At 48.7% G+C, this 23,600-nt stretch overlaps 1 protein-coding gene across 6 annotated transcripts in view; it reads left to right on the top strand.

The window, feature by feature from the left end:
- The window catches only part of NECTIN1 (nectin cell adhesion molecule 1), a 195,629-nt gene that overhangs the window by 117,616 nt on the left and 54,413 nt on the right, over positions 1 to 23,600 (top strand). The window contains exon 7 of one of the 6 annotated variants that reach the window (XM_081889899.1): positions 15,268 to 18,366. The exons of the other annotated variants lie outside the window; for them this stretch is intronic. Within the exon in view, the coding sequence (XP_081746025.1) occupies positions 15,268 to 15,812 (545 nt within the window). The 3' untranslated portion in view covers positions 15,813 to 18,366. Of the gene's footprint in view, positions 1 to 15,267; positions 18,367 to 23,600 lie in introns of those variants that run through there. 6 annotated transcript variants of the gene reach the window in all.

The raw sequence follows: 23,600 nt of genomic DNA, 5'->3' as shown, positions 1-23,600 counted from the left end.
TTTCCCATCTCCAAGAAATCCCAAAGATTATCCAGATTCCAGGCTTTCCTTTTGCTTCCCAGGCAGTCTGTCCTCTGGCTCATAATGATAAGCTATTATTATTATTATTATTATTATTATTATTATTATTATTATTATTATTATTAAAGACTACATTGTAAGACACATAGAGATATTTTTTGTTGGTTTTGAAGCCTCTAGCCTTGATTGGCTGAACTGCCCTGATGTCACAGAGCAGGAAGAAGGCTACCAGGTTGTAGTTGGTTGAGCTTCCGAAATGGGCAGGCCAGGCCAAGCTTATAGACAGGGCTTTTTTCAGCCGGAATTCGCTGAAACTCACTTCCAGCACCTCTCAGGTGGGTGCCATTGCTATTATAAGAGAACAAGGGAGGCATTCATGGTGAGCTCCGGCATTTCTTTTTCTAGAAAAATAGCACTGCCTATCAAACAGAAGAATTAGAGGTTTAGGAAAGGAAGCCCATCCAGAGATGTTGAAGTCGGCCAAGAGTTGCAAGAGGGAGTTGTCCAAAAGAAGTGAAAGAGAAAGGAAAGGGGGGTAGAAAGAAAACCTAAGGGGACAAGGAACAGAGAGGAGAAAGTAGTGCACAGCCAGGTGTTTGAGAGATGAGGAAGGCTGGACTTCACCTCTTGTTTTGAAATAGTCATGTGCAGTTTGCAGCAACAGGTCACTGAGCAGATTGGTCATCCCATAGTCTCTGGTTTCCAATAGTCTTTGAGTCTTATCAATGCCAGGGTGCTCAGCAATAAGGGCAAATGCAAATTCTTCCAAGAAGAAGCTCCCCATTTGACAACCGTCCAAGACAAGTATGATCATTTCACAGAGGCTACACAGGGGAACGCTCTGCTGATGGGCCCATGGGGCTTCTGTGAGATGGGGGATGTGGTGGGTGAGGAGAGAGAAGGATGCTTTCTTCCCCAGCAGAAACGACACAGAGCTTGCTTGGCAACATGCCAAAAACTTCTGGGGCTGATGGCATGGGTGTAGCCAAGATTTTTGTTAGCAAATCAGTACGAAGATGTTTCCTGAGGTTAGGGGGAAATTTAAGGTGGACTAGGCATCTGGGGTCAGCTCTGACAAATCCTTCTATGTAACATAAGCCAGGTTTTGGAGTCTCTCTCTGTTGCTTTTTTTAAAGTTTAGACCAGCCTTAGCCAACCTAGTGGCCTCCACCTGTCCTTAGACTACAGCTTCCATCATCCCTGGCCAATTGGGCGTTCTGGTTGAGGCTGATGGGAGTTGTAGTCCAAAGCTTCAGGTTGGGGGAGGGCATTTTGTTTTGCTTTTCAAAGACAAGGGAGACTGTGATACAGGTTTGCAAAACCCTGAATGAATTTGCTGGGGATGGGGAGAATTATTATGCATTTATCATAACACTAGGCTATTGAGGTCGTCCAAGGAAGCAGATGGGCAGTGGGCATTCTGTGTGACGTAGGAAATGAAAGCGCCACGGTAGACCCTGTGAGGCATCAGTTCAGAAACCCACTCGACCATGAATCTCACTGGAGCCTTTACTCTAAATTCAAAATGCTGGTTCAGAACTGAGCCAGTGTGATATTTATTCTGTGCTTTCTTATATTCACCCCCCCCTTTTTTTCCTCCATGAAGCTCAAGGTGGCATACGTGACTTTCCCCTCCCAGCTTTCTCCTCACAACAACCCTGTGAGGTAGGTTAACTGGGTCACCTTTTGAGCTTCGTGGCTGAGCAGGGCCACGAAATCTGACCTCCTGGGGTCCAGTTCAACACTCCAACCACAATCGGACCCGAGGGCCTCAGGTTCAAGTCTCCAAATGACCATGAACACTGAGTGACCATGCTCTCACCCTGACCTACCTCACAGGGCTGTTGGTAGGATGAAAGTGAATGGGTGGGAGAACCATATTCACTGCCTTGAGCTCTTGGAGGAAATCTGCAACATTAGTGTAATAATTATCTCTAAGGACAGGACAAATGAAGTGTTTCATGCCTGTTTCAGCTACATGTTCTAGATGTGCCGTTAACTTCATGGGTAGCATCCCAAAGTGGTAAGGTGGACTATACCATTTTTCAGACTTCAGGGGTACCATTCCTGAATGTTCCCTCCCATTAAAAAAGTTGCCTGCAAATAAACAAGAAATCTAACAAGTCGTGGCAGTTCCTCGCTCAGCCTTCTCCCTGCGGTACTAATTTTCAAGCTGCAAATTTTGTTGTTTTGTTTTTTAACGTTGAGGAGAACTCATAAATGTGCCCTCCCCACCCCTGACCGCAGTCAGAATGAGCACAGTCCCTTCAGGACTCTTCCACCTCATCCGTCTCCCCTCTCAGAGCAAGCCACAGATGGTTTCTAAAGAGGATTAGACAAAGTTATGGCGGATTGGTCTATCGGTGGGGAAATCTAGTGTTACCCAGGTGGACTGCTTGGCCTTTTCCAGCAGCATGTCCCTACACTTAATTGGTTTAATTGGCAGACTAATTGGCGACAGCGGATTTTTAATCCGCGGGTTGGAAGTTAAGGAGACCTCCTTACTTATTTTTATTTATTTTTCCCCGCAAAAAGGGTTGTTTTTGTTCCGATGCTGGCGCAGACGGCGCAAAAGTGCAGCAACTGGGTACAGCAACAAATAGCAGAAACAGTTTTTGTTGTTCTTCAGTTTCAGACCTTTTAAGCGCTGCTTTCAACGGCGGGGCTTTCGCCTGTATGCAAATCCGCTGCGCGGTTTAATCGGTTGGTTAATGGATGCATCAGTTGAAAAGGCGGGTGATTAATCAATTAACGGCTCTCTTAAGCACGTTGACAGTCTTAATCGGAATAATTGTCGGTAAGGAATTGAGCAAAATGAAATGAAACAAAACGAGTAATAAGCAAAATGCTCCCCCCCGCCCCAGTATGGATTTTGATGCCCTGAACAGGGAGGTGGCGGGCGGGGAGAGCCCAGGTGGCATGTAAGGCGGCTGGTCAGGAGCTTCTGCCAGGAGATACCACGTTTGCCGGGATTAGCAGCTGTCTCATTAGACCAGGATACATAAAGCAAAATCCTTGTTAATCATTCATGGCCTCGGAATATGTTTATCCGGCTCTCCCCAAGGGCCGATTAGGCTAGCGATGGAGCAGACTCAGTCAGCCTCTCTGAGGCTATTACAGGTAGATTTGTTTGGGGCTTGCGGGCAATTTAGGCGTCATTGGCAGAAAACTCTTTTCTCCCCCAAGAACAGCTTGCCGCACATTCAGCTTGAACCACCAAGCAGCCAGACAGTCCCCAGGGGCAGAGGCGACCCTCACAGGGTGATCTGATATCGCCATGGCCATTCATGGCTCATGCAGTCATTATTTGCTTTTGTTCTGCTCTGATCAAAGAGGTTACATAGGTTTTGGGAGGGCTCCAAAACCTGCGTAACCTGTTCTGCTCAGAAATTATGAAAAAGGCAGGCGGTAGAATTAATGTGCATAAGGAATAGTGCAATGCCTATCATTTTGTTCCTTTACTTCCTCAGATATTCAGCCTTCCCAAATGCACATACCGTATTTTTTGCTCTATAAGACTCACTTTTTCCCTCCTAAAAAGTAAGGGGAAATGTGTGTTCATCTTATGGAGCGAATGCTTGTTTTCCTCCTCCAAAAACTAGGTGCATCTTGTGGTCTGGTGCGTCTTATAGAGCGAAAAATACAGTATTTGGGACAGTTGTCTGCCAGACTGATTTATTTATTTTCTTGCAAGGGATCCGAATTGTTCCCGTATCACACGCCATCATCAACATTCTGCTTTTCTATCAAAAAGTTCCCAGAGTGGGTTCTACAAGAAAAGGAAAATAGGAATTTCATAGAGAATAAACACTTAGGATTGGCTATGGAAGGTAGCAACTGAAACCATGTTTTGCAGAACTGCATGCAACCCTTAACCTGGAGGTGGGAATTGAGTGGGGCACAAGTGCTGCTCTGAATGGGGCAGACAGTCCCACTGCAAAGGCCTGTAGAAGGCTCCCCAAGTCTCCATTTACTGCTGGCCCTCCTGAAATAGGATGTTCCTGGGGTGGTTTGGAGGTAGATTTGAATCTGTGGGACCCCGAGCCTCCTTGTTCCACTAAGGGGCCCTAAGATTGGGCCAAGCTGGAGCTAGCTTCATTCATCCCCCCACCACCATTCCTAATTGGTTTCAAGGAGGGGATTTAGCTGGGTTGTTCTCAAGAAATCCTTGCCCACCCTAGTTTCCCCCAGGCTCTTTGAACTACCATCAGCCCCAGCCAACACAGCCATGCCCCCCTCAGCCCCAGACACATACATCTGGGCCGGGCAGAGGCTGATGAGAGTCATAACCTCCAACATCCGATAGCTGGTGAAGGTTACTGTAAACTGTCTATTGCAGATGTGATCCACGGTGGCACATAGCATGCACAATTGACTCAATGTTGCAAAGCCTTGCACATCAAGCCTCCGTGCTTTTTATTAACTCCGATCTGGCCATAATGTTCTGAAACCTGCTGCCTCTTTGGCAGCGTCGACAAATGCGTGTTTTTTTGAATCAAGAGCTAGAAGACATGGATCATCATGTTATTTATTACTTGAATTCCAAAGGAGCCCAGGGTAGCAAACGTATCTGCAATAAAACACAAATAAAGGGAAAAGGAAGAAATATGTTTAAGACATTTTAAAACATCTAAAAAGGCTAAAATGCAATAAATCATGTGTCTGGATAGGACTGCTGAAACAGAAAAGTATTCAGTAAGTGTCAGAATTTCATTACTACTATTATTATTAATTTTCTATAGCCCCTTCATCTGATGATCATAGGGTAGTTTACAATGATGGTGGCTGCCTAAGATCAAAAGGCAATGAGTTCCAAAGGACATGTGCTGCCACGGTGAAAGTGTGCCTCCTTACAAACTCAGAATGGGCATTGTGTGGCCCTTGCAGAAGTTCCCATTCTGTAGATCGAATTGATCAAACAGGCATATACAGTGGTACCTTGGGTTGCAGACGCTTCAGGTTACAGACACTTCAGGTTACAGATGCTTCAGGTTACAAAATCCGCTAACCCAGTAAGAGTACCTCGGGTTAAGAACCTTGCTTCAGGATGAGAACAGAAATCGTGTGGCGGCGTGGCATCAGCAGGAGGCCCCATTAGCTAAAGTGGTACGTCAGGTTAAGAACAGTTTCGGGTTAAGAACAGACCCCAGGAATGAATTAAGCTCTTAACCTGAGGTACAGATTAAGGGGGTCCCTTAAGTAAACTTGGCCCGAGCTCTTAAGGGTTTTCTGTACCAATAGTAAGACCTTGAACTCACTGTGTTTCAAACTAAAATGATATTTATTCCACTGCCTTGGAATTCCCAGCAAATAGTCATCTAGGCAAAACCACAGATGATCCCAGATCGGAGAGCCCTCCGAGAAGGCTGTCTCGGGAGTTTTCGTGCTTGCAGTTGTGCATAAACAAACACAGTTTCCCACAATGCTCTTCCGCCCTGCAGAATCTCACCCTGCCTTGGGAAGGAAGGAGTGTGTGTGTCTGTTTGCCTGCCTGCCTGCCTGCCTGCCTGCCTGCCTGGGCCAACCCCCTGATGATGAGCTCCCAGCACTGGCTGCAAGCTGGCATTAAGAGTTACAGCACATTAAAAAGATGGATAAGTGGAAGTTTAATATTTTATTCCCACAATCTGTTCACGTAATAGCTTTCTTGGCGTTGCAGGACATTTGTCAGCCGAGGTGAATCCAGGCTGCAAGACGTGCAACTTCATTACGGCCGGCTTGCTTGCTTGCGTGTTTGGGGGTGCAGAACGAGGAGGCTCTCGAGGAGAGGCTTAGCGGCACCCGCACGTGTCTTCGGAGGGGCTTCCCAAGGATTTGCATGTTCCCCTGCAGGGGAGCACGCTCCACCAAGCATCTGCGGGCGCAGAAGCGCAGGCATGCACAGGGAAGCTTCACGCACGGGCGCACAGATGCAGAATCAGCCAGAGCTACGCAGTTGGAAACGAGGCAGGATCTTCCTCTGCTGCAGTCGCGCGCGCACCCAGACATTCAGTTACTTATGTTTCCTCACAGTCCTGAGCAGTAATAAGAATGAAAAACGAGCGCGTTGGATCAGGCCAACTAGTCCAGGATCCTCGTCTCACTGTGGCTAGCCAGATGCTTGTGGAAAACCCATAGACAGGACCCGAGTGTGTGGGCACCAACTCCAACAGCTCTCTTCAGCCTCCCCCCCAATAAAATATTTGAGGAGGCCGCCCCCCCCCAGTTGATAGGCATTGCCTTTTCACCCATTGTCCCATGGCAGGTTACAACAGTTAAAATGCAATATTTAAGAGCAATTGTGAACACTATGTGTCCTAAAAATATGCCCAAGCAGGCCAGAGCATATTTCTGCAGCCAGCCTTCATTGATTTATTTTATTGGAGGGGGGCAACCAGATGTCCAGAAAGTTGGGCTTGGGGAGAGTTGGGTTCAAGTCCCATTTTAGCTTTTTTAGCTTTACGGATTCAGCGTAGCCCTGGACCAGTCTTCGTTTCTGAGGCCAGTCCACCTCACAAAGCTGTTTTGTGGGAGGAAAGTTGGTGTGAGAGGAGAATAAACTTTTAGCAGCCCTAGGTACCTCCGTTGCTAGGATCGGGGACAGGGCTTATCTGACACCCACACACCCAATATTTTATTAAAGTTGGTGCCCATGCCTGAATGCAACAGCACTCTCCCTCGTGGCTTTTAATTGCATTTAGTTGATTGGCAGTTTAATGCTTACACACAATTTGGCCGTGGAGTTTTCTCCGAGACACTTTTGGTTCTCGTTCATTGTGTGAGGAGGAAAAGGAAAGGAAAGTGCAGGAAAGCGATGGTGCAGTTTTACTCCAGTGACAAGCAAGAGGATTTGCTTCTGAAAGCTCACAGCAGGCTTCCCCAACCTGGTGCCCTCCAGACATTTTGGACTACAACGCCTCAACAGCTGCTCTGGAGAGTTGTAGTTCATTGTGCCTGGTTGTGAGAGACTTCAGAAAGTTATCTCGCATGAACCTTGGCAACCTCCTGACTAGAGGTTTCAGTAACACTCGTATTTGTTTTCAGTGTGATCAGTGAATGAAAATGGATTCTTGGGTTTTTAACCACAAATCAAACAGGGATGTACATATCTTTAATCAGATGACAGCTTTAAAGGAGGACATGTAGGAGACAATGATTGTTGGTGATGAATTAAGCAAGCAAGCAATAAAGAATGAAAAGCGTTCCGGCATAGATGGAGACATCTCTGGATCCAAAGTCAACAACTGGGGGGAATGGGAAGAGGAGAGGGGAGATATGAGTAACTGTGAGAAGGTGCCACTTTCAAATCTCTTATTACCTGTCCCTTTGGGCCCAACTTGAAGGAAAGCAACACATTTCATATAGGTAAATGGACAAGTAAATTGCACGGTAGCAGAGCACCAACTCATCCCAGGCACACACACACACACCCCCATTCAGGAGTGAAACTCAACTGCTTTGAAACCTGGCCTCCTAGTCTGCAGGGCGGGGGGGGGGGGGCAGGATGCCAGCCCCCACCTCAGTCCCCCACCAGGAAGTGCTTGATTGACAAGCAATAGGTGACCCTGCAGAAAGATTAAATTCTAAAACCCGTCTGGCATCTGTCCCGAAACCTATCGCAGGAGCCTGGAAAGCCGACGGCAGCTGCTGAACCTCTGGGCGAGTCCCCAGTGGTTTCAGAAAGGGACATTGCACACAAACCTACCCTTTCTCTCTTCTTTGGCACAATGCCCTATGGTAGAAAAGGCAGTTTCCTTCTATTATCAGACGAGCCTGCTGGATCAGTCCAATTGAATTGTAGAGTTGGAAAGGAAGCCCCAACCCCTTGCAATGCAGGAATCTCAACTAAAGCATCCATGACTGATGGCCAGCCAGCCAGCATCCTTGTTCTCACAGTGGCCAACCAGGTAGAGAACTCTTCCGCATTATTTCCTCTAAACATGGAAGCAGAGCCCAGAGCCATTGTGGCTAGTAGCCATTGAGAGCTCTCTCCTCCATAAATTTGTCTAATCCCTGCCTCCTGCGGGAGTGAGTTCCATTGTTCTTGCAAAAGAAGGACTTTCGTTGTCCTGAACCTTCCAGTGGTTTGGTGTGCCAGAAGGCTGGGAAGGGGCAATAGCTGAGTGATACAGCACCTGCCTTGCCTTGCCTTGCCTTGCCTGCAGAAGATCCCAGGTTGAAACCTTAATGGCATCACCACAGGGGAGATGAAAAGGATTCCCTGTCTGAAACCTCAGCAGAGTCACTTCCAGTCTGTGTAGACAAAACTGAGATCAATGGTCTTGACTCAGCATAAGCCCACTGACTATGCCCCTATGGGCTGGGTAGCCACAAGCCACAAGCCACAAATCCAGTCCAGAGTTTCATTAAAGCTTGTCTCCACCCACTTTTAGAATCATATCCTGATGAGCATCATAGTGGAGGAGGGATCCATGCTTAGCCCATTCCCTAAACACTCCACTCCAGGCTTTGCAACTTGCTGCAGGAAGAGGTGGTAGAATTAAGGTAGTGTCAGGTAGCTTTCCCCAACTCTCATCATGCCTGGCCATTGGGGAAAGCTAGAATAGCAGCTGGATGTAAAGATAAAGGTAAAGGGACTCCTGACCATTAGGTCCAGTCGCAGACGACTCTGGGGCTGCGGCGCTCATCTCGCTCTATAGCCCGAGGGAGCTGGCGTACAGATTCTGAGTCATGTGGCCAGCATGACTAAGCCGCTTCTGGCGAACCAGAGCAGCTCATGGAAATGCCATTTACCTTCCTGCCGGAGCGGTACCTATTTATCTACTTGCACTTTTGTGCTTTCGAACTGCTAGATTGGCAGGAGCAGGGACCGAGCAACGGGAGCTCACCCCGTCGCAGGGATTCGAACCGCCGGCTTTCTGATCTGCAAGCCCTAGGCTCTGTGGTTTAAGCCACAGCACCACCCGCGTCCCGCAGATGGATGTACTGGTAGCCAAAAGGGAACTCTGGCATTTGTATGTAATATGGTTGAAAGAGGGGTGGGAGAATGAGGAGCTTTTACCATTCAAAAGCTCTCTCCTTATGCTCAGGACGTGTGACTTCAAATATGACTCTGCGAAGTTCTAATGAGAGAAGCAGCCCCTGAGATTCTGTGGCAGAAAGGGAATCTAGAAACTTGACAAATGGAAGGTCTCCCTCCAACCTCTGTTGCGTGCTGGAGAACGACGGCATGGCGTGCCTCCGCGAATAATCAGTGTGAGAGTTATTAATTTGGTGTGCTGTGTTTCCATCTTCGTGGGAAGAGAGGGGAGGCCTCTCTGGGCATCTTTTGCTGCCATGGCCCCTCCAGCTGTCTGTCAGCAACAGGTGGGACCCACTCAGTGCCAGCCTTTCCTGGAAAGGATCCTACTAACCTCCTTGCCCAGAAGAGGAGAATCCCCGACTCCTGTGCAGGCCCCTGTTCGCACTCATCGCTCTTTCCTAAATAAGTCCCCCATTGTCTTTCCCTTTGGCGGGATCAAAGAAATGCAGCAGCCTCGGCCCCGTTCCAGAGCGAAACCCAAAGCGATCCCTCTATTCTCTTTGCTTCCAGCTGCTGCCCCAGGAGATAGAGCCATTGGCAGCAGGACAGGAAGCCTTGCCTGAATGCAACAGCTGTCAGAGCAAAACGAGGAGGGGGTGGAATCCGAGGTAGCCGCTTTTCATGCCCCTGCCTGCTGTTTTAATGGGAGGGAGGACAAAAGAGGTTTATACGCCACCAAAGGGGGAGGAGAAGTGTGATGGATTCTCTTTAAACCGCTCCCCACCCTCTGCCTGCTTCCTATGTCATGGCAGGGCTTTAATCCTCTCCAGATTGTTTTCCTCCTAATGGGGTTTTCAGATGCAGCAACAGACTCCCACCCCCAGTGCAGCAAGACTGGGCCCCTTGGAGGCAATGGTTGTCCCCAGGATTTCTGAGACTGGCACAACCCTTTTGCAAGGGCCTGTCCGAGCCATTTCGGTGCCAGAGATGGGAGCCCCAACAGCAGACATGCACACCCATTCATTGGCTTGGGGGCCCAATGCACCAGGAAGCGAATGATCCTGCAGAGTGGGCTAAAGGGCTGAATGGTCAGACAACAGTCTTGGGTAGCTTCTTAGATTTAGACATCACCAGCGGGAGAGAGCGCTCAGGTCTTTTATGGAGGCTTCCCAAAGGCATCTGGTTGGAGAGCAAGATGCTGGACTCGAACATAAGAAGAGTCTTGCTGGATCAGGCAAGTGGCCCATCTAGTCCAGGATGTCAGGCTTTGGCCAAGTATATTCTGCAGTGGTGCAGGCCTGTGGTGTGTGTTTTCTGCCGCTGTGCAATGTGCGAAACGAACCACACAGGACAGACGGTGCAGCCGAGACGCCTGAGTGAGGGAATCTGGAATGATCCCTGCAGAAAGGATAAGTTATTCATCAGCAGCAGAGGTCAACTTTGGGCCAGCAGAGCTGGGTGGAAAGATGACACTGATGTGGGATTGGGGGTGGGGGTGGGAGTCAAAAGCTTGTATGCCACTGTGTTGACCCATTGAAATTAATGAACCTTAGTTAGATACAACCAGGGCTTTCTTTCGGCCAGAAATCGACAAAGCTCAGTTCTGGCACCTCTGAAGTGGAGGCATTCATGGTGAGCAGCTCTTCAACTTCACCCATCAACTTCAGTGGGTCTTTTCTGAGTAGAACCAGCATTGGATGCAACTCCGAATCTTTTGTCTTTTGGTGGACCTGGCTGAGAAAAAGCCAGTTAGGAAGAGCTGAGGTCCCAGGTAATTTTGGAGCACGCAAACAGAGGTCACAGTCCAATGAGGTTGCAGGTGTAGAATGCTCTTAATTCTAGAGTTAGATGTAATCTGGCCTTCAAGAAGAGGCAATGTTGTGTAATGTAGCATTCAAAGTGTTGGACTATGACAGGAGTGGAGAACCTCAGGCTGCCTTCCTTGCCTCTGGATTTTTATATGGCTGAAATGGAGCCTGTTGCAGAAAGTTAAGAGTCACAGCCATAACTCTGCCCACTTTTGGCGTTGCCTCCACACGCTGTTGCCTCTGTCCCCACTTGCCACTAGAAGGCATGCAGGCCTCAGACTGGAAGAAGAAAAAGGCTCTCCATCACTGTTTGGCAGGGGAAATATCATTGCAATTCCACGTGTTTTCCCAACCCTATTACAACCTGGCATCTCACTGAGGTTTCTGAACATCTCCATGCAGTCAGAGAATGTGAAATGTTCCTAGTATGACTGGCTTGGGAGAGGGAAGGTTGGGATACAGGCCGAGGATCTTTTGAGCTTCAAAGGGAATCCCAACGGTTTGGGATGACGCTGTTTGTAGAGGAGCTCCCTGTCCTTAGGGGATCTCACAGGAAAAGCAACCCTGGGTGGGAGCTTGGTTCTTGGACAGAAAGGGAGGAAGGCAGGCCTCTCCGCAAAGGATGTTTGTAGAGGGCAAAGGGGCCGCAAGGAATCTCAAAATGCTCTTGAAAGTCGCCTCCCCACCAAGAATCTGGGGCACAGAGCTGGTCTCTAGCGCCACCAAGTGGCGGTGTCATGAACTTTCCTTTTCATTGTCCCTTCCATAAGATGGTCGTCCCTTTCTCTCTCTGAAAAAAAAAACACAACCCTTCCCTTTCCTTCCCTTCTTTTCTACTTCTGGTTCCCCTTTTGCTCTTCCTCCTACTCTGATTGGTATTTCCCCCACAAAACTGGGTTTCCTGGGCTTGTAGCCAACCCGGTTCCGCTTGGAGAAAACCCATTGAAATGAACTACTCTAAGGTAGTCAAGGTACTCTGAGTAGGACTAGCCCTGGATTGAACCCACGGTCTCCCAAAGTCATTGAACAGTGAGCTGTGTGAGGTTGCCAAATTTCTAACCAGCCGCTGCTCCTCCGCCCCTAAGCGGAACCCTACCTTGAGTGCAACATCACCCAGCCATTTAGCAGGCAAGGCTTTCTCTGCAATAGGAAAGGAATAGGAAACATCCCTGTGTGTCAAGCCTTTTGTTTTAAGCCCAGTAAAAGAGAAAAAGACAAGATGGGGGCAAAGGATAAATTTTGGGGGGTGGGGAGCGGGGAAGCTTTGAGAGAAGCAGAGAGACTGGATGCAAATGCTGGAAACTATAATCTCTCTCTCCCTGCCCCCCGCCACCCAGCCAGCCCCCAACCACAATTCACCTTGCAGGCGGCATTGGGGAAGGAGAGATCTGTGGAAGTGTCATGGCAACGGGGTGTCACGGGGCGGGCACACAAGTGCCGGGGGATTGTGTGAAAACAAACGGCATCTTGCTATTTTGCTACTGAATTGTTAATAATGGGAAGTGTGGCATGGCGGCGGGGGGTGATGGGTGAGCTTGGAGTCTGAGCCCAGATTTGCAGTCTCCTTTGGAATAGAGAGACAGGCAGGGAAAGAGGGTGAAGATCTCCCCTCTCCCAGCTGTTTTGCTCACCCCACAGGTCGCAAGTGAGGAACCTAGGGAGCTGCCTTATACCATTCACGCCATTGGTGCATCTAGTACTGTCTACTCTGACTGGCAGAAGCTCTCCAGGGTTTCAGGTCTGAATCTTTCCCCCAGCCCTACCTGGAGACGCAAGGGATCGAACCTGGAACCTCCTGCATGCAAGGCAGACTGCTGTGCCACTAAGCTATGGCCCTTGTTCACGTTGTGCAGGTCTGCCCTGGTGGGAGATGGGCTCCCTGGCAGCACCCTCCTTACAACTGCAATGCAAAGCTTGCTCGGTCCTTTGGAGTGCTCTGTTTGGGGAGATGCACCCCCTCTCCACAAATGCTCCCTGTCGAGGGCTCTTGGGAGTGCAGGACTGAATTTGCTACGCCCAACTCACATGGTGCAGGAGAGAGGACTTCTGAGCAGATTGCAGAGTGCACCAACGAGCAATCGCAGCCCCATGTGGTGGAATCTGGAGGGCAAGGTTTCTAGACTGGAACATGTAGTGAAAACAACTTGATGTTTTTTGGGGGGAGATGAGAAAATATACTGGTGGGGTTGACAGATGCAGGTGAGCCTGGGGTTTGTGGTGAGGGGGTGAGGGGGCTTTTCAGCTGTAGGATTCTGGCAAGCGTCTTAAATTTGGATGCACCAAACAAGATACAATGGTCCCCCTCTCTCTGTCCTTCTTTCGTTCTTTCTTTCCTTCTTTCTCTCTCTTTCCATCCAGCATTTGCTTGGGCTAATATGCAGCAACGATAATGCCTTTGGCTCAAAGCCAGGCGTCCAACCCCAACCTCACCCCCGCCCTGTTCTGAGTTCTTGCATGACCTTGGCTGGTCTACCTTCTCGCACTCATTTTTCCATTTCGTGGAAGAAGGAAAAAAATACTTCCTTTATTATGAAGAGAGAGAAGATGGGGTGGGAATTGGTGCTTCGGTGTGAAATGGATGACGGGGTGTGCCGTGGAGGTTAGTAAGTTTCCGAGCAGTGGGAGAAGGTTGCTGGTAGGAAACCGTTCCCTTCCCTCGGGGAGAACTCAGGGTCAACATAGTGAAACTGGCAGGGCATAAATTTGTGAGAAGCCCTTGCTTCTCATGAGGTGTCATTAACTTAGGGAGTTTGCTCTCCCCCACCCCAGCCCGGATGCAGAGGTGACCAGTGTCTTGGCACCAGTGGTTTTGGCCAGTCAACTCCATGGAGGGATGTAGGACTCGGCAGCAAAAAAAAAAAAAAATGAAGCCTCCATATACACACGCAGTCTACCCCTGAGTGCCGGATTTTACAAAATCAGTAAATAAAACATCGATAACTCAAACAGGTTGAGGGAGGGGCTTTCTCTCTGTGTGCAGATATGGGGTTAACTTGGTGCAGATTATCATTATTTAAATAAATGCAACACATCCCTACTGAATACAGCAGGTGCCCTGATGGAACTTCCTTTCAGTGCTGGCAGTGGTGTAGTGTGGGGGGTGCAGGGGGGGCTGGCCGCACCGGGCGCAACATCTGGGGGTTAGGGTTAGGGGGCGCAAATCCACGGGTTAAGGGGCGGAAATGACTTGCCTTGCCCCGGGTGCTGACAACCCACGCTACGCCACTGAGTGCTGGTTTAATGGATTGCATCGCATTAATATTTTCCAAAGCCTCTCGCATTTTTTTAGGGCGAGCTACGAGAGGACGTAATACCACATCCTACCACTTGGGTGTCTGGCTCACACAATCTCTCTTCCCCAATTTTCAAAGAGGAATAATGGCATGGTTTGGACATCTGTGTGGCGAAGCCACATCTAATGAAATGTTACCTTTCTGTGAAAGAATGGGGGTCTCTTTGGGGGGAAGAGTGGTGGGAGAGGGTGCCTCTCTTTTCAGGTGGAGCTGCTGTTTATACCTGGAAAGCTCTCACACAGGCAAGCTCAAGAAACCAGAGCTGATTCCCAAGTGGGGTGCCCATTGAGCTGAAGCAAATAGTCGCAGATAGGAGTCCCCCCACCAAACTGGACAACATGTCAGAATTTGCTGTTTTGCAAATAGCTGCTCTTCTTTGAGATATTTTTTTTAAAAAAATAATAATAATAATAATAATACCAATAACCTTACTGTTTTATTCTCATTGTAAACTGCTTTGAGGTTTTCTTCAACCCAGCGGTTATATAAATTTTAAATACATAAACTGCCTGCAAAATTGCAAACTCGAAGCAAGAATCATTCAAAGTTGCATTGCAAATAGGACGCTGCGTTTTTAAGGCTCGGCGGCTTCTATCCACCTGCTTTGATTTTTCATGGGATCTTAACATCTCCAAGCGAGAAACTTTATCAGACATGTACCAAACAGCAACAGAAGCCCGATGATCACCCACTGTCAAATATTCTGCGAATATTCGGCAGATGTGCTTCAAGTTCTCAGGATAGGGGTCTAAAAAATGTGGGGTGGAACTCTGAAGGGAAATTTGACGGTGTCTTCAGCTCTGGTCCCCAACACCTAAAGATATTTCCCTGGGGTGGGTGCATGCAGTTGGCATTTCAGAGCTCCCGACTCTGACAGGAACATGGAATCGGGATGTTCCGATGCGCTGGGCTGATGCATGATGCTAACTTGCTTGCGCTGACAGAAGCGGACTTTGAGGCTTAATCCGACGCACAGAGGCTGAGCGGAGGGCCTCCGTAGGTAGCCACCCCCCCTTCCCGACTTTTCCCTCCCTTTTCCCTTCTCCTCATCTCCCCACCCCCCACCCTCCCCGATATATATTTTTTTTTTTTACTTTGGTTTCTTTAAATTCTTAAAGCATGGTGTGGCCGTTCCTCACAGACTGACGCTTGTTCCCCCTTCCATCTGTCTTTTCCTACCCAGAATTCCCCTACACCCCGTCTCCACCGGGCACATCCGTGGCGCAGTCGACCATCCCCACCGCTGTGATTGGGGGCGTGGTGGGCGGAGTCTCCCTGGTCGTGGTGCTGGCCGTGGTGGTTTTTGTCGTGCTCCGCCACCGGCGCCACACCTTCAAGGGCGACTACAGCACCAAGAAGCACGTCTACGGCAACGGCTACAGCAAGGCCGGCATCCCACAGCACCACCCGCCCATGGCGCAGAACCTCCAGTACCCCGACGACTCGGACGACGAGAAGAAGGCCGGCCCGCTGGGGGGCCACAGCTACGAGGATGAGGAGGAGGACGGCGCCGGAGGGGACCGCAAGCTGGGCGGGGGCCCCCCCGGCAAGTATGAAGACGAATCCAAGCGGCCTTACTTCACGGTGGACGAGGGCGAGGCCCGCTCGGAGGCCTACGACGAGAGGACACTCGGTTTCCAGTACGACCCCGAGCAGCTGGACATAGCCGATAACATGGTCTCTCAGAACGACGGGTCTTTTATTTCCAAAAAGGAGTGGTATGTTTAGCTCGCTCCGGCCAACCCCCCTTCTCTTGCCTCCTCACACTCGCCACGCGCTGCCTCCGAGCCCCAGGGCCACACCAGCTGTCACGCACAGCCCCTGCGTGCCCTCCTCACGCACGAGCCCATGCGCACACACACACACACAACACACATCGACCTGGGCAGGGTGCGTAGTGTGACAGAGACTCTCTGTTTTTTTGTTTTCTTTTCCTTTAATGAACTGCTGCTGGTTCAGAGGCAACCAGGACAAGGCGAGGCAGGAGGGGGCTGGTCGTTTGTTTTATCCATTTTTGCTTTCGCTGTTGGGGGGGGAGGGAGAGGTTTGGGAGAGGGGGGAACATTTCTCCTTCCCTGCCTACCCCCCACTCCCTTAAGTCCTCCACCAGATCTTTGTTCCCTAAAGTGTTGTTTCTGTGGCTTTGGTGTTAAGATTCCTTTCCTTTTAATGACTACTGCCCACCCTTGTATAGTATACTGAAACCTCCCCCCCCCCGAAAAAACCCTTCTGTTTGTAGTCTAAAGGTGTCTCTTTGTCAATATTTGGGTTTCCCCTCCCGATGCCCCCCCTCCCCCCCAACACACAAAAAAACACTGGAACTTGTATGTTGTCTTAACGTTGTACGGGGGACGGGGGCCTAAATCACACACCAATGAATTTTTTGGACTGGGAGGCGGGCCACAAAGACAGAAAGCACAAAAAGCTCAGATGGTCTGGGGCAAAGGCATCTCCACCCTCAGCTGGGCTTGTATATCTGTATCTGTATATTCATTTGAGCTCCTGTTGCCGTTTCCCACAATGCACTTGTGGTGGGGAAGCGAAATCCACCAGCGTTGTGTGTGTGTGTTTTTTTAGGAAACATAACGAATGACTTGATCATCAAAAGAACAACCGTGAAAGTACAACAGGAAACTGCATGATATCCAGGAGGGCAAGTGTAGCAATTTTCCTCCTGTGTTCTCGCTTTGCTTTTTAACAATTATTGTTATTTTCAGTCGGAGGGGTGGAGCGTCTGAGGGCCGTAGCTCAATGGCAGAGCACTGCTTTGCATGCAGAAGGTCCCGAGTTCAGATCCCAATAACACCTCCCAAATAGACCCCAGCCTGAAATCCCGGAGAGCTGCTGCCAGTCAGTGCGGACAGTACTGAACTAGATGGACAAATAGTGGTCTGGCTCAGTATAAGGCAAGCTTCCTATCTCCCTAAGTTTCCCACGATGGGCATGCCTCGTGAGGCTTTTGGTACGTGTTCAGAAAACTATGTGTGTGATCAAAATTTGCTTTCCCCACCCCACCCCCACACATAGATAAACAAGGAAGGGGTACCACAGAGTCAAATTGGGCCCAACATAGAGGTTGCCAATGAGCCATTCGGCTCTCGTGGCTCTCTCTGCTAACTCCTGCCAACCTCCTGCTCCAGGAACTGTGCAGAGCGATTCCCTTCCCACGTACTCAGTGTTACTTGAAGGATGCAGGGGACAGGCCACAGCTCGGTGCTGAAAGGTGGGCTTGCTTGCTGAAAGGTGGGCTTGCTTGCATTGATCCCAAATGGCATTTCCAGGTAGGGCTGGAAGAGGACCCTGCCTGAAATCCCAGAGACCCTCTGCCAGTCAGTGGAGACAGTACTGAGGAAGATGGACTCCACAGGAGATGTGGGTGGCGCTGTGGTCTAAACCACTGAGCCTCTTGGGCTTGCCAATCAAAAGGTCAGCGGTTCGAATCCCTGTGATGAGTGAGCTCCCGTTGCTGTGTCCCAGCTCCTGCCAACCTAGCAGTTTGAAAGCACACCAGTGCAAGTAGATAAGAAGGTACCGCTGCGGCGGGAAGGTAAACGGCGTTTCCGTACGCTCTGGCTTTTGTCACGGTGTCCTGTTGCGCCAGAAGCTGCTTAGTCATGCTGGCCACATGACCCGGAAAGCTGCCTGTGGACAAACGCCGGCTCCCTCAGCCTGAAAGCGAGATGAGCGCCACAACCCCATAGTCGCCTTTGACGGAACTTAACCGTCCAGGGGTCCTTTACCTTTTTTACCTTAGAGGGACTCCATATAAGGCAGCTTCCTGAGGCCTGGCTTCGTCAAAGGGCAACGTCCTGCATTCCCAAGTGTTGCTCTATGAAGGAGGAAAAAATCTCCAAGGGCTGGATCAGGCAAGTTGTTGCCTCCTCCACAGGATCAGTCTTTGCTTGACCATGCATTCACACCCATCATTGCTTGCAGGGAATGGAAGTGGGTGTGCTGATAGCGTTTCTTTAAATATTGGGGACTTGGCAGGTAGCAGCCATTACCACGAGGAGGAGGTTAACATTTTCAGCGGCTGCTCACTGTGTGCATAGCTTTGAGTCCCATGGCTCATTGATCTCTGGAAGCTTCTCTCAGACTGAGCACAGGGGACTTCTGCCATGTGACATCTTTCAGGGTAGGACTAAAGACCCCCTCCTTCTGTTGCATGCTTGGGGGAAGGCAGAAGCAGGACGTGTATGCTGCAGGGGAAATGGATTCCAAAATTTTCTGCATCCGGGAGGCCGAAATTCCGCAACCTGAATAAACGACACATTTGTTTGCATTGATATGACTAGATGTGCATCATTTCCTCCTATGTTGAGAGTTGAGTTTTCAAATAATCTGGATGGTGGGAGGGGGCATCATTTGCTTTTTTTCTAGAAAGGGGTGAGGAACAGAGGAAAAACAGAGAGGTGTTTTTACAGGCAGTAATGAGATCTGGAAACTTGAGCCCCTCTCAGGTGTCCCGTATCCATGGATACTGGATATGCATAGATCAGAGGTGGATCCTCGGCTTAGGCACCCCAACCTGTGCACATTCAGTGTCCGCAGTGTTTTCTTGTAGTGAAATCTGATACATCCAAGATCCCAAATATCCCTCCAGATGGCTTCAAGACCATGGCCATGTGGAATGCACAGAGAGATCTGTATGTAAGCTGTTGGCTCCTTGTAAGAGAAAACGAGAAAGGTTTCGAACAAACAAAAAGCAAGTCCTGATCTAAATATTGCATCTGTGTCTTCAATAGCCACAGGGCACAGAGCAGTTTGTCAAAGGCTGTAGCAAAAACAGAGGCAGCATCTGCTGCATTCCTCTTGGAGGGATCTACTCTGCAGGCTTCAGCAGTCATCCGCTCTCCCCAGAGAGCCCTGGAAACTGTACAGCATGTTCAACACAGTCAAAACTACAGTGCCCAGGATTCTTTGGGAGGAGGTTATGCTGGCTAAGCTGCGCTATATGTTTAAAGCAACACCATACCACTTTAAAACCCTGAACAAAGAATACTAGGAAGTGAAGTTCATTAAGAATCCTGGGACTTGTCAGGCGGCCCCTATTCTCCTTGCAGAGCTACAATTCCCAGAGTTCTCCTGGAAGAGGGATCAGTTGTTAAACCCCTCTGAGAAGTGCAACTCTGTGGAGGGAATAGAGGTCTCTTAACAATGCTCAGCACCATTAAATTATGTGCCACAGTAGTGGTATGATAATGCTTTAAATGCATAATGCAGATGGGACTTTATATATGCTGTTTTGATCCTGGACACATCTGATCTATAGACATATGATGGCCAATATCACAGACAAACCTATCCACCATTTTAAAAGGCTCTCTCCAATTGCCCATGTAATGAGTCAATTTGGAGTCCAACGCCCAGGACAGATTTCCTGTATGTACATCTATGCACTTGTTCTTCTTAATCTGCCATGGAATGGGAAGGCAAAGCAACCACCAGCCTTCGTACCGTGCCTGCTGAAGCGAGCAGGACTCCAGGTTTGCAGCAGATACCGCTTCCATATAGACGTATGACAGCACCCAACTGGAGCTTCCAGGCCACGCTTGCGAGGCAAAAGAGGCAGGTGTTAATTTGGCATGCAGGAGAATGCGCGGGTGCCGCGTCGCTGTTTGCGCAGCATCGATAATCTGTGTAGGAAATTCAGCATGTATTAAGCGGCCCTGAATTGGATGCAAGACCCCCGCGGGACCCTAATTAGCAAGGCTAAATGATTCACAGTTAATCCATAGCGTGAAATAAGATGCCTGTAAAAGCAAAAAAACAGAACAAAAAATTATGGATCAAGGCTTTTGTCAGTGCCAGGCCTCTGATAACACTAGGAGCATCCATTGCTGCAGCTGTAGGTATCTGGAGATTCATGTTGCCATTGTCCCTGGCCAGTGGCTATGCTATCTGGAGATGACAGGGGGTCACCCAGTGACCTTTGGGGACTCATAGTTGGGAACAACTGCAGTATAGACCCATAGATGGATAGAAGCATCAGGTGGTTTTGTCGAGATACAGGATTTCTGCTTTTCTCCACCAGCACCCCACCAAGAACCAGGAACCACCAGTAATCCTAGGAAAGTTTGTGTCTCTTGAAATGCAAACAGCTATTGAGCATGGGCTCTTTTTTCCTTGCTTTCCTTGAATTTTGTTTTAGGCAAAGGCTTATTAGCACTTCAGAAAGGTGGAAAGTCCATCTGAGAAGTATTCAGAAATCTTCTGAAACTGCTTTAGGCTACTTTTATCATTTCTGAGCATGTGTTGCTTGAACAGGACACAGACTGCAAACCTACAATAATTTCTTTTCTTTTCCCCCAAAATTTGGTGGCAATGTAAATTTTAAAATTTAAATAAGTGGGAGGATGGGTTGGTTAGAAAGCTAACCTGGTTAATGCATAAGGGGATGCTCTGTTAACTCTTGATTCACCTCCATTACACCAAGTCCTGAAGAGCGCAGCTCATAGCGGCCTTTCCAGGAATCACCAAGACTAGAACCAGTATTTATTTTTCTTGAAAAAGAGGTGCCAGAACTCACCACGAATGCCTCACTTGTTCTCTTATAATGGCACCCATCTAAGAGGTGCCAGAACTAAGTTCCAGTTGAAAAAAAAATTATTATTAGAACCGTAGGCAGTTTTGGGTTCCACTGCTTTTTCTGGTGAGCCGCTTGAGGCAGAAAGAGGAAGGAAGGAAGGAAGGAAGGAAGGAAGGAAGGAAGGAAGGAAGGAAGGAAGGAAGGAAGGAAGGAAGGAAGGAAGGAAGGAAGGAAAAGGCTGAGTTAAGGCTTGAGCATAAAAAGAAAATGAACTTTAACATGACAACCATCATGTTTTTTCTCCCAGAATCCCCTTTATAGTGAGGGAAAGAAGGATTGCCCACACTTCTGGTCGATGCCCATGGTGATATAGCATAGTTCTGAAGCCAGTTCAGAATGAGGACAATGCTTCCTTGTCTTCACTATTCACTCTTAACCAACTTATGAGAGTAAAACAGTGTTGCATCCACTGCAAAATAAGTGGCAGCAATGAAAGGAGAAGGACTTGGGGAAATGTAAAACGAAAAACCAAACCATGTTCAGCTATAGTTTTCTTCTTCTAGGTACCAGCATATATTCACCCCCACACCTAGTGTATTGGCTGTGCATGGCCCAACATCTGGGCCACATTCTGTCCTTGTTAATAAGGATCTCCGAGCACATTCTGAGCCCCCCAATTTTCCCATTTATTGCCTCCACCTCTCTTCTCAGTTTGTACTGAAGACCAGCTTGTACTGAAACTGCTGGTGTGATGGAGAGGTCCCGCAGGCCCAATAGAGAAGCCCCTTAAGCTGCAGACTGGGAGTTCCTCACTCCTGTTGTACTACAAGAGTGTTACATCTTGTATCAGGCTCTCTAGCTGCTGAGCCAGACTGTAGGTGTGGAGGTGGCCATTTTGTATGCGATTGGGGTGCATAGCACCTTTGGCACAAGCCACGTTACAGAAGGAAGACACACTAGTTGCTATTTGGTCCAGAGATGACACAGTAAAGCGGTTGCGGGGAATCCTTTGGCCCTCCAGATGTTGCTGAACCACAACTCCTATCAGTGACTATCCATTGGCCATGCTTGCTGGGGCTGATGGGAGTTGTGGTTCAGCAACATCTGGAAAGCACCAAGTTGGCGGAGACTGCTAGAGACCCAGCATCCTGTTCCCAACACCAGGCAGCCACCTGCTGTCTGAAATTGCTCAGCCATGGCACAAAAGCAGCAGCCCCTATCCTGTTGTCTGCAACATCTGGTTCTCAGGGGTAGACTGCCCCTGACCTGGAGGTTCCATTTAACTTTTATGGCTAATAGTCTATTGTTAGAACCACTCCCCATATTTTCTCGATCCCTTGCTCATTTTGATTAATGTGAGGTTGATCCCAAAGATGTGCAGTGGGGTGGCAGGCGAACAGTGTTTCTGGGCACAAACCTATCTCTGTCACCCCCATTCCTGGACACCCAGCGAAAAAGGTGGGGGGAAGAAATCTGTGTTATCGGCCAAATTAAATCTGTTTGAAATAGAACATGACAGGTGTTTTTCTGATGGGATTTATGTCTGGGATTACCCATCTCAATTTACCGTAGCGATTTGATTTCCCTTATTTAATTATGGGACCGATTTTCTTTCCTCGCCTCCCTTTGAATCATTTTTATTCAGCCCATTTAAAAGAGAGAGAGAGAGAGAAAGGGAAGGTTTCCTGTAAGGGGAGGAGGCACAAATGTTGGGGTGGGTTTGATTGCAAAGCAAGATGCATACTGGGGAAGAAGAAGCCATTTAGATTTTTAAGGGGGTGGTGATGACGGAAAGCCGTTCGTTATTTGGGTAGAATCACCAGGAGATTTGGCCAAAGGGTTTTTTTTTTTCAAATCCTTAAAACGAAGGCAAATGATTGATTGAGACAAAATATTGGATGCCAGAACATGTGAGTGGGTAGTTGAGGTATGCTTAGGCTCCCTGAGAATTCTGTCAGAGATATAGTTGGGAATCTACAGCCACATTCATGTCATACATTTGAAGCACTACAAAACAGCCTTGGCTGCCCCCACCCAAATTCTGGGAGCTGTAGCTTGTTAAGGGTGCAGAAAGTTGTTGCGAGACTCCTATTCCCCTTCCAGAGCTACAGTCTCAGTTTAACAACCAATCCCTCTTTGTGGGGATTTCGGGGAACTGCAGCAGGTATCCCCTAACAACTCACAGAGCCCATAATAAACTACAGCTTCCAGGTGCCATGACTGTTTAAGGTGGAATCCTAAAGCTTTGGTTTGACAGTGGCCTAAATCCAACTATAGTGGCCAGCTTGGCCCCGTGACCGTGGGTGCCATGCAGCATGCATGACCCTGGCACCAAAATTTGTGGGTGCTGGGTTTCTTCATGGAGAATTTTATGGGTGCTTGGGCACCCAGGGTCCCAGAGAGTTGACACCTATGGTGGCCATCCTCAGAGTGGCCAGCCTTTTGGGTGGTGGGGCGAGCCACTCTATCCAAATACAAAACCTTTCCAGCTCAGGTGATCCCTGAGATCAGTGTCTTTACCTGAAGTGGAGAACAGGCGAACATATCACTGGTTGACCTTACAAAGACAAAGGGCTAGGATCCTGGTATTTATTCAAATTTGGGCTAGCCAATCCTGATGCCTCATAACACTTGCCAGTCACAGGGAACCATGCTGCACAGCCTGATCCCAATGTAGTTCCATAAACCAGGCCCCGGTTTAAACCCTGGTCGTCCGTGTCACTACCGGAACCCAAGGGGGTTCCTGACTTTGGAACGATTAACCAAAAGTACAAGGGTGTGAATTTTTTGTGTTAACGTGGTGCTAAATGGGGAGGGTGGGGGTATTCTGTTTTGCTAGAACATTCCGTGGGTCCTTCTTCTCTTGAAAGCGAATGTATATGTAATGGCTCTCTAGGGTAAGATACTCAAACCGGTGTAAATAGATAACCATGGGGATTAATTGCACACCAGATGAAAACTTGGATGATTATTTTATTTTCCATTAA

This window comes from Podarcis melisellensis (genome assembly GCF_964234715.1).
Source record: "Podarcis melisellensis genome assembly, chromosome: 15".
Lineage (NCBI taxonomy): Eukaryota > Metazoa > Chordata > Lepidosauria > Squamata > Lacertidae > Podarcis > Podarcis melisellensis.
This window is presented reverse-complemented; position numbering and strand designations above follow the sequence as displayed.